The sequence below is a fragment of the Perna viridis genome, chromosome 2 (assembly GCF_037379345.1).
Source record: "Perna viridis isolate PV_CMFRI_1.1 ecotype Kerala chromosome 2, ASM3737934v1, whole genome shotgun sequence".
Taxonomy (NCBI): Eukaryota; Metazoa; Mollusca; class Bivalvia; order Mytilida; family Mytilidae; genus Perna; species Perna viridis.
Window position 1 is genome coordinate 15,523,535 of NC_142446.1, and position 17,211 is coordinate 15,540,745.

The following is a 17,211-nucleotide window of genomic DNA, read 5'->3' on the forward strand; positions in this document are numbered from 1 at the left end:
GATACAGGTCCTAATTTCTATTGTGATGTTTGACAAGATTTTGACTAGAATTGAAGTAGTCATAGATCTTTATAATAAGAAACTTATACAAATTTGATGAAAATGCCTTTTTTTACCTGTTCTGTGTGGGCGGTAACCCTTTAAATCCATAAAAACATTCATCCTTTTTTACAATTCCCAACAGATCAGTATACCCAGAAACAACAAATATGTCGTTTTTAACGCCTTATTCCTTCATGAATATGTTTACATCTCTAAAATCAATCCCAGCATTACGTTGTTGATATGAAACCTTGCGATACAACTGCATACACATAACTTAGGAATACTTGATTTTGCCTTGTTTTTATCCTATTTATATTCCTGACCAGAAAGGGTAATACCCTAAAATTCAACCTAAACCTTCCTTTTGTAAAATGGAACCTTATGGAACCTAGTACCACTTGCTTTCTGCCCCTAATTCTCATACAGTTGGGGCTATAACTTTAAAAATCAATGCTAAAATTCCTTTTGTAGTTAAGGTCCTTGTAAAATTCTATTTAGATCCACTTACTTATACTTAAGTTTTTGCACAAAAACCATGTGTCTATAGACAATGGCAGTACCATTACATCATACAACAGTGATATTTTTTGCAGCCGTGTAAAAACATGAATGCTCATACATATTTTGCCTATTTTTTTACTGAAGTCTTTCAATTAATGAAACTTAAGATGGACTTGACCTGCCCATTATAAACTGAAACTGAATGCCCAATTAAGAATGTTTTTTTTTATTGACATGCAAAGTACAAGCTAGGCTATCACTGGTTTATAATAGGTTAACTTTAAAGATTCAGTTCATCATAATTAACAGCTACTTGAAAGTAGTCATGCAGTTGTTCATTGGTGGTAAAGTAGGACACATTGATTCTTCCTGAGATCTACTGATTGTATTTTCACTATTACAATCTACAATATTTAGTTTAAATGTATGGCTCAGTACAATAGACCAGAATTGATGAGGATAAGTTACTTCCTAATTGATTGGAAGATGCAGTTCATTTTTTTGCATTTCATACAAAAAGCTTTCTACAAGTTATACAAACTGAAGGTTAACTACGGGTATTGGTAGCTTTGTGATAGCAATCAATAATTGATATCACCCCTAGCAACATATTACTTCCTGAGATATTGCAATGCCCTTTACAATGAATTTTGCTGATTCCATAGAAATTGTACAGTTTGACAGCAAACAATTCATTTTAGAATACCTATTTAACTTTTAAAGAGAAAATACGACATAATAAGACAATGTTTTTCTTTAGTTTGTAGGGTTTAGTCTTTTTTTGTCAAAAAAAATTTAGAAAATTACTTACAAGCGAACATGGTCAAAAGGACAGAAAGGTTTAATAAATATGAAGACAAAAGAGAGTTTTCAAGTTTACTTTATATATTTATATATAAACAACACAATAACTGACTTATCACTCAATGTCTAAATAGGCTTATAGTCCAACTTGGACTCAAGTTTCTTATTGTCTGCAACTTTTCTTACTGCTTTCATAAAGTCCTCTTCAATGACATAATCCCTTTCTGCTCGAATAGCAAACATTCCTAAAATATAAAATTACAATGAATACAATTTAACAAATCTAATTTTTATTCAAGTTAAACAAACTATACCTATCTATTGAACAATTCAGAATGCTTATAAGCCCTGGCATGAACGTTTATTCATTCATACAAAGAATACTGTTAAAAACATTACAATTACAATGCATTGTATATGTCACCATTGTGACTAGAACCTAGTGCATAGATCTATTTCATGTCTTTTTTTTCTACAAATGGACCACTTCTGAATTTTAGTGAAGTTGATGTTTCAGTGACATGAAATTTCAAAGTCAATGGACTGTGGCTGTTGGGCATATGAATGATAGAGATAATGGAACTTGTAAGTAAAGATGCTGAAGCAACTAAATACAAAAAAATTGACCTAGTACAAGTGATCCATGTTTAGTTGACCTTATCAGAAAGATATTTCAAAGTCAATAGACCTCAACTGCAGGGGCATATGCATGAAATAGATAGAGTTGTAATATAGTGATGTTAATGCAACTGCATATCAAATGTGATTGACCTAATATGATTTGTTCATATTAAACTGACCTAATAAAAACACATTACATGAAAATCTTAATGTGGACGATGACACCGAAGCTAGAAAAGTAATACCTTACTCTCACCTTCCTTGACTGTCATTTTAGGCTAGACAAAAATAATTTTTAAAACATTGATTTTACAGTCCAACTGTTCTAAGATGATATAAAACAAGATTCTCAGAGTATTTCAAATAGCAATACACAAACCCCTTCTGGATGCAAAATAAAAACTAGGTAATTTAAAGAGGGTGAATTTCTCACATGGATAATAACAACAAACAGAACAAAAATATAAAATTATTTTTCATTTACTCAGGCATATCCTAACACTACTTAAAACTTCTGTAGGCCTCATCATAAGGACAATCTTATGGATCAAAATTTCTTTTTATATGTTATGGTTTTCATGATATTAGCTATTAACTGAAAATGTTTTGCCTTTCAATGGCAATAACTATTGTAAGAAGTGGTTCTCTCATAAGAATCATTTATCAATTGAAATGCTCTTTCTTTCCATTTATGGGTTTCAAGATAACAGCTAAAAACTGCACAAAAAAAATCATCTTTCTTTTCAAGAGCAATAACTCAAAAAAGGAGTAATCCTAAAACCAAGGAATCTTTTGTAGGGCTTTTCAACAATTTATTTCAGTTTTCTTCTATCATTAACAGTTTAAAAAAAAACAAACAAAAGCAGTACAAAGAATCAAATTTGACCTCTCAAGGACATTAAGTCTCCTACAGTCATTTTGTAACTTCAATAGGTTAAAGTCAATATCTCAAAGAACATTAGAAAAACAAATGACCAACAGATGGAAGCTAAAACCATAGTCCCTTTTGTCCGTAATGGACTGTTGATACTTTGATATTAATTGTTTTGTTTTGTTTTACCTGCTTCTGTGCACACATTTCTCAGATCTGCACCATTAAAATCATCAGATAACTTTACAACTGCCTCCCAATCTAATCAAGTAATAACATAATAATAACACACTTAAGTCAATAGTTGTACATCAGATACTGACAATGGCTTAAAAGTCAAAGTTTTTCTTTTCGGTGATATATTATTCTTGATTTAAATCATATTGAAATTCCTCAACCTTATCATTTTCACATAATACACAATTGTTTCGAAATAGAAATGATAAATCAATTCAAATGACAATATTAACAAACCTATTTCTCCATGTTTTGCTATAGGCTGTGCATGGATTTTCAAAATTTCAAGTCTGGACTGTTCATTTGGTAATGAAATTTCTGGAAAAAAATTTTTAAAAAAGATATTTGAATGATATCACAATAGTCCAGATGACCATGATGTTTGTGAAGGCATTTGTTTTAATCTTGAGTTTATGCCTCCTCTGATAAACCAAGTAAAATTTAAAAAAAATGCCTCTCAAGACAACACAATTACATAATTATTTTAATGATGACTAATTCAGTAGTAAAATGGGTCCCATAATAAGCCATGTTAAACATACCTCACTTATTATTTTAAGTTCATAATAAGAAGTTAAGTCCCATCAAACAGGAAAATGAAGTTTATTATGATATTTTTGTACAACTCATATCAATGACACAGCTAAACCTGTGATCCAACTGTACTTTTATATACCAGTCCTAAGTTAAGAACTTGTTTCATGAAAGTTTTTCCCCTTAATGTTTTAAAAATGTTACTTAGTGTATTATAAGGAAACAATGTATGAGTCATTCAGTTAAAGCCAATAAATAAAGTTAATAATAATATCTACAAATATGTGAACAAATAGAAGAATGAATGAAAACACAAGACACATGCAGTATAGCCAATTCATCCCACTTCCAGTATGGCTATAGTACCAATAAAAAAAAATTGAAGAAATGTGTCATAAGAACACAGACATTTTCAAAAGTCATAAAATTTGAAGGAACACTTAAGGCTCCAATCGCACTTATATTGTTTATACCAATTATACTGAACCTGCAAGTTTTCCTATGAGTTACATTTTCAAACTTGAAATCATTCCCATGAAGGGTTGCAGAGGTTTTGCCAAACAGGACAAAACCAAGAAGTTACACACAATACAAATCTGTAGCTGTCTATCAAATTTTAAATTATTTCAAGTAATGGATCCAGAAATTTTTGCCACAAAAATTTACACAATATTAATTCTAATATTAAAAACTTTATGGCAAATAGGGAGATAATGTTTTTTTTTTAAATCCCATCTAGTTAATGATTAAAATCAAATCTTAAATTGTGTCAATGAAGGATTGCAGAGTTTCATATACTAGTAACAAACATTAACAAAATCTAATAAAGCACATTTTCTGCCAACCAAAATATTTTTGAGATTTTCAATTCGTGGTATTGTATAAAACATATATGTGCTATAAATAACACTGATCTGTTGTTTATTTTCTTAGCAAAATGAGAATAATGCAAATTATATGCAATGACCTAAGTTTTTCAACTCAGTCAGAACTGTTTTGAGCATGGACAATGTCATTTTCAATTAAGAAAATTTATAATAGCAATCTTAAGGTGAATCTGCTAGTCACAGAGACAAAATATGTTACATTATTGATGTTCAGGTAAAGTTTGGTTATATGTTTTCACTATAAACATGATAATACTATGGTTAGAGAAATTTCTACTTCATGATGGTTTATATTTAATGTATGTGTAAAGAATAAAAGTTTTAAAACTTGTATCATATTACTTGAAATTACTCTCATCATCAATCCGTTGTAAAAGGGACATAAAAGATGTCTAAACCATCTTATATAACTTGAAAACTCACCCTTAATGTTTCACAGCTTTCTGTCTTGCATAGTCACTGTAATACAATATCTTATTAACCAAACTCACCAATTTTTCTGTCTAATCTTCCTGGACGTAACAAAGCAGGATCTAGTGTATCAGGTCTGTTTGTAGCCATTATCATTTTTACCTGACCCAATGCATCAAAACCATCCATCTGATTCAACAGCTAGAGAAAGAAAAAAAAATTGCTTAATATCTTTTCACAGGAATATTCTAATTGCTATTGAACTATTTTTTATCACTTATCAGAAAGATATCATTAATCACATATCAACCTCATATTCTAGGAAAAATGATGAAATTAGAACCAAAACAGATACCCAACCTGCTGTCTGTGTTTATACTTCAAACAGAAGATAAGTGATTACATTACTTTGTAAGCAAGTAGACTGACAAACAATCATTAATTGTAGTAATTTCTGGACAACTATTTTATTGATACGTGAATGTACTTTGTGTAATAAATTTTGATAAATCACATGTGAAATAAATTCCCACCAAAGCATCACAATTCTTTTCTTTTGTGATGATAACTTTACTTAATGTCATGAATGCCTTGAAATATCAGTCAATTGCAAAATTTTAAATTTGTTTGAAAATCACAATAAATCATTGAGAAAATCAATGATAAATAGGATAACCAAAACACTTTAACATGCACTTGCTAAATCTTGGCATTCCTAATCATATTTAGTTATTCACTATTTCCATTAATTATTTTAAAATGGTATGTATAATGTATTTAGAACATACCCTAGCAAAGCCCTCCCAAGATTTAAAGCTACCCCCAATTTCAAAAGGTTAAAACATAATAAGAGAGCATTGTGTAATAGTAACCTTCTATTAAAGAAAAAATTTCAAAAGCTCTGTACCTCCATTAGCGTTCTTTGTATTTCTCTGTCAGCTGATGTACCTTCTGAAAATCTTCTTCCACCTGGAAAAAGTTAAATTACAAACATAAAATTCCATGAAAATATGTTAAAACCAACAAAAAAAAAATTTCTGTCCTTTGGTTTCGTAATACATCAACATTATTTATACTGTTAAAGACATATTTAAAGTCATTGAAGAAATGATTATGAGATTGTTAATAGAGTATTTATTGAATAAATGTTGAGACTTGCAACATTCAGCATTACTGGAATAACATTATCCTCAGTTAATTATTCCTTAATTAATCAAAGTTTTGTAAGTGAATTTTACCTCAAACGTGAATAAAATGCCAGACACAGCTTGATACAATCTCAGAGGTCAAACTCTAAGCAGTTAGGGTAAGTATGAAGACACCATTCAAGCTTGTTGATTGCAATAAAAAATATTTGACACAGGAAAAATATTTTACCTTTTAAGCCTCTTACTCATGAATGGTTCCAGTCACCATCACCAAAAAATTAATGGTAGTCTTCCTTTAATTGTATGGCACCTTGTGCCACAATTTCATAGAAATCCATTCACTTTTAGTCAAATTATTGTCCACATATAATGAAAATGTTTGTTTCTGGCCCCTAATTCCTAAATGGTTAAAGTCACAATCCCAAAAATCACCCCTTGTCTTCCTTTTGTTGATACAATTTCATAAAGAACTATAGACTTATACTCAAATTACTAGTTCTTTATGCCTATGGACACTGGCTAATGACAACAGCATCATACCATTATTCTACAACAAATAAATTTACCCTTTTTACTAAGTCTTAATTCACCTGATCCTAATAGATAAATTTACTCCTTATGTGGAAGGTCAATTCAGTATATCATAGACATTCTGCAAAATGTTGGTTAACAACACTATACATTTCTTGTAAAGAGTAGCACAAACATATAAATTATATAGACTAGAACCATTCATAACTTTTCATTGATTTCTTACCAATCGCATCAATTTCATCCATGAAAATGATACAGGGTTCATGATCTCTGGCAAAAGCAAACATTTCTCTGATTAATCTTGCACTCTCACCAATATATTTATCAACAATAGCACTGGAAACTACCTAGATATAAAAGAAATAAATAGGTAATTAAGGTCAGGTAAAGTTAATTTGTAGATTCTCATCCCTGCTTGTCCCATCTCAAAAGGCCTAGCCACCAATTTTTCATTTTTCAATTTTTTCGTCAGTTGAAATTTCAAGAACATTTTCATGTCTGTATCTGTCACAACTCTGTTCTTATTGAAAAATTTTACAAATATTTCAATAGATACTTGACATTCTTCAGAAAAGGTTTTAAACTTATCACACTGTTTTCAGTGAAAAATTCTTAGAAATCATTTAGAAATAATAGTTAAAAGTTAAATATTCTACCTTCAAAAAGTTTGCATCTAGCTGACTAGCCACAGCTCTAGCTAATAATGTTTTTCCTGTACCAGGAGGTCCATACAACAAGCAACCTTTAGGTGGTGTAATCCCAACTCGCTGAAATAACTCTGGATTCATCAATGGTAATTCTATAACCTAAAGTGTTTTAAAATGATAGCTTTTCTGATGTTAATTATGATACATTGTCTATAGTTAGAAATTGAACTTATTAACTGTTTATATAAGCTGATACCAGTTAAAAACCAATTGATCTTAAATTTTGAGTGCATACAAATAGTTATTAACAGTGAAAAAAAAAATTCAATAACAACGAGAGTAATCCTGTGAACAGATATTAAGCAATTTGTTAAATGAAATCAATTCTTTTTTTATTAGGTTGAAGTCATATGGATTTCAGACTAAGGCCTACCTTGGCCATGTTTGTTCCTGGTTCTACACATAATTACCTCCCTGAGTTCTCTGATTTGTTCTCCAAGACCACCAATCTGGTTATAGCTTACATCACCTGGGTCTTCTACTGACATGTTGTATACCAATGGATCTACTTCTCTTGGCAAATATCTAATTAATTACAGGATATAGAATACCGGTATAAAAAAAGTACATTACTTGGGTCGTCTAGTTCTTTAAAATAAATTTATGTTTGAACTTAGTTGGACTATCTAATCAGGACTTGACACCAACTTTCATTAGTTTGGTGGTTGACAGAACCACTTCAGATGTAAAACAGGTAGTCCAGAGGCTGTAATGACAGTTCTGTTTTTAGATCTCATGAAAAATAAGGCAAAATTTAGATAGCCCATAAGACTACCATGAAAAATGTTTAGGTAGTACTCTCCAAAATTAGGGTGGCCCAGGACTACCAGACTATTATTAGTGTCGATCCGTGCTAATAAACTGTAATCATAAAGAGACATGTCTCACCTGTTGCACATGGATGCTGTTATTCAAAACTTAATTGATGGTGACATTGTTATTAATTCTACATATTATGGACAATGCACCATTGAGGGCCCTCATTTACCAATAGATACTTAATTTTTTTTTTGAGCAACAAAATAGCCGGCGCCAATGTCAAAGTAGACGGTGAAATCGTCGGTCGCCGGCACTTATTGAGAACCCTGCTGACCTTATCAGAAAACTTGATTCCTCATGTAAAATTTGACATTTTGAAGTCAATAGACCATGACTGTGGGAGCATATGCATGAAATGGATGCATTATTGTGGTTAAGTGATGCTAATGCAACTGCATACCAAATATGATCTACCTAGAATACGTGGTTCATACTTAACTGACCTAATCAGAAAACTTAACATGAAAAGTAATACCTCAGTCTTGCCTTTCACAACATTCATTGCAAGCGAGACAAAAACTGAATGAAGAACTACCACCAGGGTTTAAGTAAGACCTTTGACATGTCAAGTCATTCAACAAAATACAGTGAGTGGAATTTCACTGTTCTGATTATCACTTAACTTTTCAGCATTTTTAAATTTTACATGGATGTCTTTAAAGAAAAAAAATATGACAGAAAACTATATTTTACACTTAAACTAATAGAGCAAACCTCATAACTGTCAAAGTTGTCATATCGAGAGCTACTCTTGTGCCTGGTTTTAATTTTGATTTGTCTAACTGTCGTCTACATCCTACTACATATCGTGGTCCATTTGTTGCTTTAACTATGACTGAAAAAAGGAAAAGTAAGGTCAACTAAATATTTATTTTCATCCATCCACATACAATAAAGTGTGGTAGGCAGGAGGATATTATTTTAATAATATTCCCCTTAGATAAACTGTACCTACTTGAACTTAACTTAGCAATTATAATTATATTTGTTTGCAGTTCAACGTGTTGCTTTCTGGAAAACATACTGCAGACAAATCAAGTATCTCCTGGGTTTATTTAAACTGACTTAAACCCATATGATTTTAAAAACCATTTTTTTACAACACAAAAAATGTATACCAGACAATGAAAGTCACATCTCTTTCATGATATTGTATCAAGGGGATAATAAGAAAACATACAAGTACTTTGACAAACTAGAAGATGGTATTGCTCTAACCAACCAAAAAATATGAAAGATCAGTTAGCAGGAAGAGAAACTTGAAAGTATAACTGAAACTTGATACCAAATTGAAAGTCATTCTAAAAAGTTTGTTTAAGTAATACTAAACAAATAAAATGTAAACAGAATGTAGTTTGATACACCCACAGAGGTTAAACCTGAAAAAGAAGTGGCAATTCTAGACATAGTATTGCTCTTAATTTATTTTTAAATGTTAAACACAGCATAAAGTTCTTAATATAATGAACTTTAAGATTTGCTATTAGGCATTAAAATAGGCAATTTATGTACACATTGCTTATTTTCTTGCCCCTAATTCTTAAATGGTTAGAACCTATGACTTTCAGAATCAATCATATCTTCCTTTTGTGTTATGTTATCAAATAGTACAGTATCATAGTGATCCTTTCATTCTGACTGAAGCAGTTGTCAGGGAAACTAGAAATTGCTTTTTTTTTGCTTTTATGGATTATACATATAATATAGTAATTCCCTAAAAAATCCCAGTCTAACCTTTGAGGTATGGAACCATGTGGTACAGAGATAAATACACCTAATGAAAATAATATCAGTTGAAATTTTAGACTGATGTTTGTTTGAGGCTCCTTGATTCTTAATGACAGGCCCCAGAAATCAATACCAACCTTCTTACTGTAGTAAGATACTTTGTTGTAAAATTTTATCGAAAACCAGCAACTAATATTCAGGTTATTGTGCGAGATTTAATTGTCTTGGGAAGAGAACACAAAGGTCAACTGTGCTTACTGTTAAACCATCACAAAAAATCATACACATATTAAAATTGCACAGAAAAAGTTCACCTAAACTCTTACAGAGGTAGAGGTCCATTAAACAGGTGGTTTATTTGTGATCAAGTTAATGGTCTTATCAATGGTGTAATTCATCTTGTTGAAATTGCCTTATTTCAACTCATTACCAGACACCAAGTACATTGTAAAAGCTTACTAAAATCATGGGACAGACATACACATGTACATGTGTATTAACATAGTAAAAACTAATGCCCAAGACACATTTTACACAGGGACAAAAAAAGGCACACAACAATTATCAATAACGTTAAAAAGAAATACTTCAGGCAAGCTCTCACTAGAATACTTCCAGCTCCTAACTGACTTGGTCCAAGGTCTCACTAACCACTTCTAACGTTTCCATTACTTTACATGTTAAAAAAGTAATTTTCAAAGTCTCACTGTGAATTCCCAGGACAAATGACATCTTAAAGTTGCATACCATTGCGAAGCTTGGAAAATAAGACTTCCAAAATCATTATGCTAATGGTACAATGATTGTAGAAATTCTTCACAAAATTTACTGAAAATCCATATTTTTACTTGTTCTGCTAACTGACAGCATGGAGGCAAATTACTCACACATGTAAACAATATTCATACACTTTTGTAGTTAATAACATATATGATTTTAAAGTACACATTCTCAGCTTTATTTTGACTACTTTTAATCATAATACACACAAATAATGCACTTACAATGCATATGTCTAGGTTCAGTGTGTTTTTGGTACTACATAGGAGGGTGGCCATTTGACCCGGAAGTGGTTAATGAGACCTTAAAAACATTTTAAGAGTTTGTTTTTCTTTTTTTACATTTTATGAAAGCTTGTGGTATTGTGAGTCCAATAAGACCAAAACTATCAAAATCAGACATAGAACTACAAAGAAATGGTCATTTTTATATCATGTCCCTCAGTGATATTTTCCCTAAATTACTGAAAAATTACAATTTTAACTAACTTGTCAAACCAAATTGATACCTATGATAAATAATTATGAAAAAAGAACTGATTTCAACAATTTATATCATACCTATTTCATTACTGTGTGATTCTAAGTCTGTGCTGTGTAACTATTTGAGTATTTCATGGATGATGTCAAGTTATGAGTCACTGTTACTGATAAAAATCTTTTTTGTTTTTTGGTACTACATAGTGGGGTAGCCATTTGACCCGGAAGTGGTTAGTGAGACCCAAGATATCAAGATTATCTCTTGTTGAAGGATTTGGAAGATAATTATAATTCTTCATGCATATATACATATCTTGAACTATCTGTAGAATTTCATCAAAATCCTTTGTGTGGAGTAGGAGAAGAATCATTTTCAAGGTTTTAATAATGAATATATCACCTCTTAAGTTAGATTATCTCCCTTTGGTGGCATTGAACAATAATTATACTCTTAAAATACACACATGTCCGGTGCCTAGACTTTCTATAACATTTCTCCAAAATCTCTTGTGCATCAAGAGAAGTCACACTTACAAGGTTCATAATGTGAAACTCTTAAAGGTTTTACATGCTAAAACCTTGTAATCACAACTACTCCCAAACTGCTGAACAGATTTTGATGAAGTTTTATAGGAGAGTTAGCCATCCTTCATTGTCTATGGATGTGGGTGAAGGAATATACTTGATGTTCAGCACCAGTATTGAATTGTTAACTTACATTTCTCTTCTGTAAGCTGTTTCAGGACTTCACCAACAATCTATAACAAAAAATACACATGAATACTCCATACAAGTAAACTGCATCAAAATAGAAAAAAAAACACATTAATTATACATCATGGCAGAACATTTAAATAGCACTTCACCACTTGATAGTAAATGCTTTTGTACCACATGGACTGAACAACATCTTAATGTAAGGGTGTAAATAAAACTAACTAGGTTTGCACTGTCAATGTCATGTCAATTCAAACAAGTACAAATTCTAATACTTAAATTTTCCAGTGATTAAGCTGAATCTGGTTCATTTATTTGAACCATTCCCATGTCAAAATCCTTCACATTAAAAATGAAAGTTGTATAAATACTTTTACAATGTAATCAGATTTGACTAAACTATTTAATTTTTTCATATTATGGGCCCATAAAGACCATATAAATCAAGTACATGTACAATGATTGATATAGATAAGACCAAAGAAAAATGATTGTTGGCTTCCCTTAACATGGGAGAAAATATATGACCAGGCAGTCAGGGATTTTTTTAGAGCAACAAGAGAGGCATGTTGATAATACAAACTTTCATAGAAAGAATTGAAAAATCTTCTTGATTAAAATGTTGATAAACTGTCGGGAATTTGGTGGTATTTATTCCCGAATGATTAACCACATATTCTATTGTTTAATCGTTCTTGTGTTTCACCGACATATACTAGACCACATCAGTTGCATTCTAATCCATATATTCAGTTTGTTGATTTGCAACTTAAGTCATTGTGTAAGTTTGTCCAAATTCGAAGAACTGTAATCTTATTCAAGGTGCGAAAAACATTTCACATAAGAAACAGATCTAATGGAAGCACTTTGGTGATCGAGATTGGTGACCAGAAATAAAAATAAAATTGTTATAGAAACACTGCCGAAAAACAACCCAGCAGATTTTTTTACTATTTTTTATTTTTTAATTTGTTAAAAAAGAATGACCCAGCGGGTTGAAAGAGACCAAGACTCATTTTTCTTTGGCCCAGGTAAACAACACATTAATAAATTTACTTCCCTTTTCAGCTGAGCATCTAAAATGCTGTTATAATGCAAGGAATATGTTATCTTGGTAAATTATTTCGAGAAATATATCCTTGTCACATTATTGATAATGATGTTAAACAGACAATAACACATGGAAAAAACTAGAAGCCCTGTTTGTCACAGGAGCTCCAGCGTCATTTCAGACATTTGTTAGTAATGATTTTTTTTTAGTACATCAAATGTGTCTGTAAGATGCCCCCGTTCATTAGATTTGCCAAATTAAGAACATATTTATTTTTGTATGAAGAAATAGTTTGCAGATTCATGTTATGTACTGTTGGTTGATGCAGTAAATACTTGGTATGTCAGGCTAAGCACTGCAAAAATACTTGCGATGAAAAAACGAGAACTGATGGATGGACTGACTAACACCTAAACAATATTAATATCCCCAATAACAAATCCCTAACTTTGTTGCTTGGGGTATATTTCTGACAAATTACAAAGTCCAACTACATTTGTATCACCTAGTTCTGTAATATTCCAAAGTCCAACTATCACCCAGTTTCGTAATATTCCACAAAAATCAAGATCCTATGACCTTGCACACCATCACTATGTGTAGATACATCCTGCCAAAAATATTTTAGATGTAGTTCAAAAACTACAGGAGGAGATACCAAGACAAGCCATATAGCCCTACTTTTGATGAAAATGACTGTCTTACTATCACCAATTTCCATAATATCTCAAGAAAATCAAAGTCCTTTGACCCTGCACACCTTCATCATGTGTAGAAATATTCTGTAAAATATTTAAGATGGAGTTCAAAAACTGTACGAGGAGATAGCTGGACAAGCCATGATCCATATTTTTCTGAGTAAAATGACCAAGTGTACCAAGTGTAACTATCACCAATTTCCATAATATTTCATGAAAATCAAAATCCTTTGGCACTGCACACCTTCATCATGTGTAGAAATATCCTGTAAAATAATTCAGATGTAGTTCAAAAACTGTACGAGGAGATAACCGGACAAGCCATGATCATGTGTAATCCAGACGGACGGGCGGACAGACGGGGGAAATTAATATGCCCCCTCCCCAATCCCCTTGACTGTTTGTCACAAAAAAAACCAATAGAATTCTAGTACAGCAGGGACACACTCCCCGAGAACATTATAGTAAAATAATTTTGGTAAAATACAAACCTGACCAACACTCTGCAAAGCCTTCAAGTCATTCTCTGACTTATCATACTGTTTGTTTAACTCTTTGGCATTTTCTCTCACTAAAATTAGGATAGAAAAATTAATTGGGAATACAACACTCAACAGTAAGAAATCCCTGAAATGTGATTTTAATAATATTTATTCATAAATAATAAGGTCATATCCCCATTTTCATTTACAGTGTGATATTACCTTTTAATATGATTGGTTAAGTGAAGGAATCTAATATTGGAACTACATGTACCAATTTATGATATGTATATTGAGATGGAAAAATCCTTAATTTTCAATCAGGCCAAAAAAAAATGTCTATTTAGGGTTACATTCCTCCCAAAAATAGAGTAGGTAGGTAGGTAGGCATTTTCATTTTATTTTTTCTCCACTAAAGTTGAGCCTACATTTGTAAAATAGCATCATGTTTAAGTCATGAAAGTGTATTGTTTTAAGTAGAAAGTTTAATTTTTAACATACACACCTATTAATCATGTCTTTTATTACAATACACTTATTTTTTGTAGGAATTTTGAACAAAATATATGTACACTCGTGGCTTCCATTGTGCTCATCATCAGTAATACACTTGGAGTTACGTGATATAAATCAGTCTCCTATTCAAACGCTCTTGTGACCTGGTTTTTAAACGTACTTTCGGTTTTACCAGAAATGATCCATTTTATACCGGAAATTGGCAGAAATTACAGATTTTGTTAATTTTGGAGAAAAAATGTATTAGGGTCGGCCAGGAAACCCGAAACAGACATATTTTTTTTTGGCCTCATAAACATCAACTAAGAAATTAATATTTGAAATGCCTATGATTATCTGTTCAAAAGATTGTTCAAAATAGTACTTTTTCTATAAATAAAGAATGAAGCTGCAACAAACTTCCAATAAGCTTTCAGGGCTCTATGTAAGTTTACCAAAGGCAAAGCCTCACCTTGCTACATCTCCTATGCTTTGAAAAGCCTGGAAGTTCAGGAAAGAGATTAAATCAACAAAAACCTTCTTGTAATGGTATAGAACCTTGTTATACAAATTCAGACATAGTGATCAGTGTACATTTACTCAAGCTATGCCAAGAAAACCAGGAAAACGTTTTAGTCCCGAATTTATTAGAATTTTAGTCATAATCCCAAAAATCAATGCCAGTCTGACCTTTAAGAAATGGTCCTTGTACAATTTATAAATATCTCCAACGCTGAATGTTGCGATTCCAAAATTGATTAAGAATGACAAAGCAAATTTGGATAGTTTTATCTCGCAATAGAATAAAACCATAACAATTAGCGATGATTAAAAATCGTAACTAACTTTCTTTAAGTCTTGCTTCAAGCTCTTTATGTTCTAAGAGCTTCTTCCTGTAGTCAGCAAGAGCTTTCTCTCGAGCGCTGTCTGTAGTTGCCATTCTGTCAATTAAAGCGGCGGAAGTACTATAATGGGAGATAATCAGAAGGAAACAGGGTTGACTTACACCATTTCCATCTCGTACCACAATTAACCGGTAAAACAAATTTAAAACGGTATATACTTATTATAAGGATTTGTTGCATGTTTTAATCAAAACTCACAGGCAGTTACTGTGACATCTAGGCAAATAAACATTTTCAGACGAAAGTTGACTGTTTTAACACTCAACAGAAATGCCCCCAAATTACAAATATCATGCCGGGATTTCAAACCGCTCCGGATTCTGGAAAGAGACCCTGCTGAGAAAATAAATACATTAATGAACTTATCTGTACTATCCCGTTACCAAATATAATTAGTGCCTGTAGGGTGAGCAGACCAGGGGTGGGTTTCTCGAAGGTATCTTAGGAATAAGACGTGTCCTAAGACTATCTTAGGATTCGTCTCTGTCCTAAGTCGTGTTCTCGAATCCATCATAATTTAAGACGAGTCGCAATTTTCATCCTTACTTTAGGACGACTAATAGGTGTTTTAGGATCATCTTATTGAAAGAAATTGCCAGAGAATGACCGGCATGCGTCGGTTCAAACATATTTTTAAGGAATGTGCATGATTTTAAACTTTGACCTGAATGTTTAACGATTCAGTGACACTTCATTTATTCAAAAAAAAAACAAAAAAAAACTATTTTTTCTATTTCTAATACATATATGTAACAATCGAAAAATCAATAACTTCATTCGGTTTTTAAAGTCACTCATATGCATATAATTAGAAAAGACTCATTTGTTTTTTGTTCACCAAAAATGTGAAACAAAACTTGTTTGGAAAAAATCCATAGCCGGATCATCATGCCTTATCATATATGCATTTTTGTTTATTTGATATAACAATATCAACCATAACCCATATTTAATATTTTTTAATAAAAACATAATATATATAATAATTTAAACATTTCACAAAATATACTTAGGATGTCTTTATAACGTCTTAATTTTAGACATGTCTGATATAGCTTCGAGACACAACCTAACACTGCCATAAGGTGGTCCTAACTCCACCCTAAAGTTGGTCTTATGACGTGATTTGGAACATATCTTAGGATAGCTTGGAGAACCGCACCCCAGAATTTTTTTTAGGATTTCTTGGCATGTTTGCATTTTAGTTCATTTTCAGTAACCGAGAACTATTAGTAATCTATATGGCAAGCCAAAGTATAATCCCTTTTGGGATTCTGCGCTGGAGATATTTTTTGTTTTGATTACCACCGATGACACAAGAGATTAGCCGAAGTGGACAAAAATCAATACTTTGTAATATTACAAAACATTTTTTTAATATTACAAAATAATTTCCTAATATTACAAATTCCTGATTGAGTCATATTACAAAATATCCCACATTTAGTAATTAGAAAATGAATTTGTAATAATAAACAATCACTATGCAATATTGCAAAATCAGTCACATTCTTTAATATTACAATACGACTTTCAAATATTAAAAACAATCGTATTTGAATACAACAAAACCATTTTTTATGTTAGAAATTCAATTTCTAATATTAAAAATCATTTTCTAATAATTGAAATTCAATTTCTAATATTAAAAATCATTTTCTAATAATTGAAATTCAATTGAATTTTCAATATTAAAAAGGGATTTTGTGATATTAGAAACCAAATTTATAATATTAGAAAATGAATTTGTAATATTA

General features: G+C 31.4%; 1 protein-coding gene across 1 annotated transcript; it reads right to left on the reverse strand.

The window, feature by feature from the left end:
* Positions 1–1,408: 1,408 nt before the first annotated feature.
* LOC148623798 (26S proteasome regulatory subunit 10B) lies at positions 1,409–15,529 on the reverse strand. The gene is made up of 12 exons (XM_088565910.1): positions 15,396–15,529; positions 14,064–14,143; positions 11,825–11,864; positions 8,834–8,954; positions 7,711–7,825; positions 7,250–7,399; positions 6,817–6,940; positions 5,819–5,880; positions 4,992–5,112; positions 3,317–3,397; positions 3,032–3,103; positions 1,409–1,595 (listed from the first exon to the last, which is right to left on the reverse strand). The coding sequence occupies exons 1-12, from the start codon at positions 15,487–15,489 to the stop codon at positions 1,477–1,479; spliced, it is 1,179 nt and encodes a 392-aa protein (XP_088422036.1). The 5' UTR covers positions 15,490–15,529; the 3' UTR covers positions 1,409–1,476.
* Positions 15,530–17,211: the final 1,682 nt, after the last annotated feature.

Coding starts and splice junctions, on each gene's coding strand:
- LOC148623798 (XM_088565910.1), bottom strand. CDS start 15,489: ATGGCAACTACAGACAGCGCTCGAGAGAAAGCTCTTGCTGACTACAGG. Junction 5,881..6,816: donor GGATGAAATTGATGCGATTG/GTAAGAAATCAA, acceptor AACTTTTTCCAG/GTGGAAGAAGATTTTCAGAA. Junction 3,398..4,991: donor AAGATTAGACAGAAAAATTG/GTGAGTTTGGTT, acceptor ATTTTTTTCCAG/AAATTTCATTACCAAATGAA.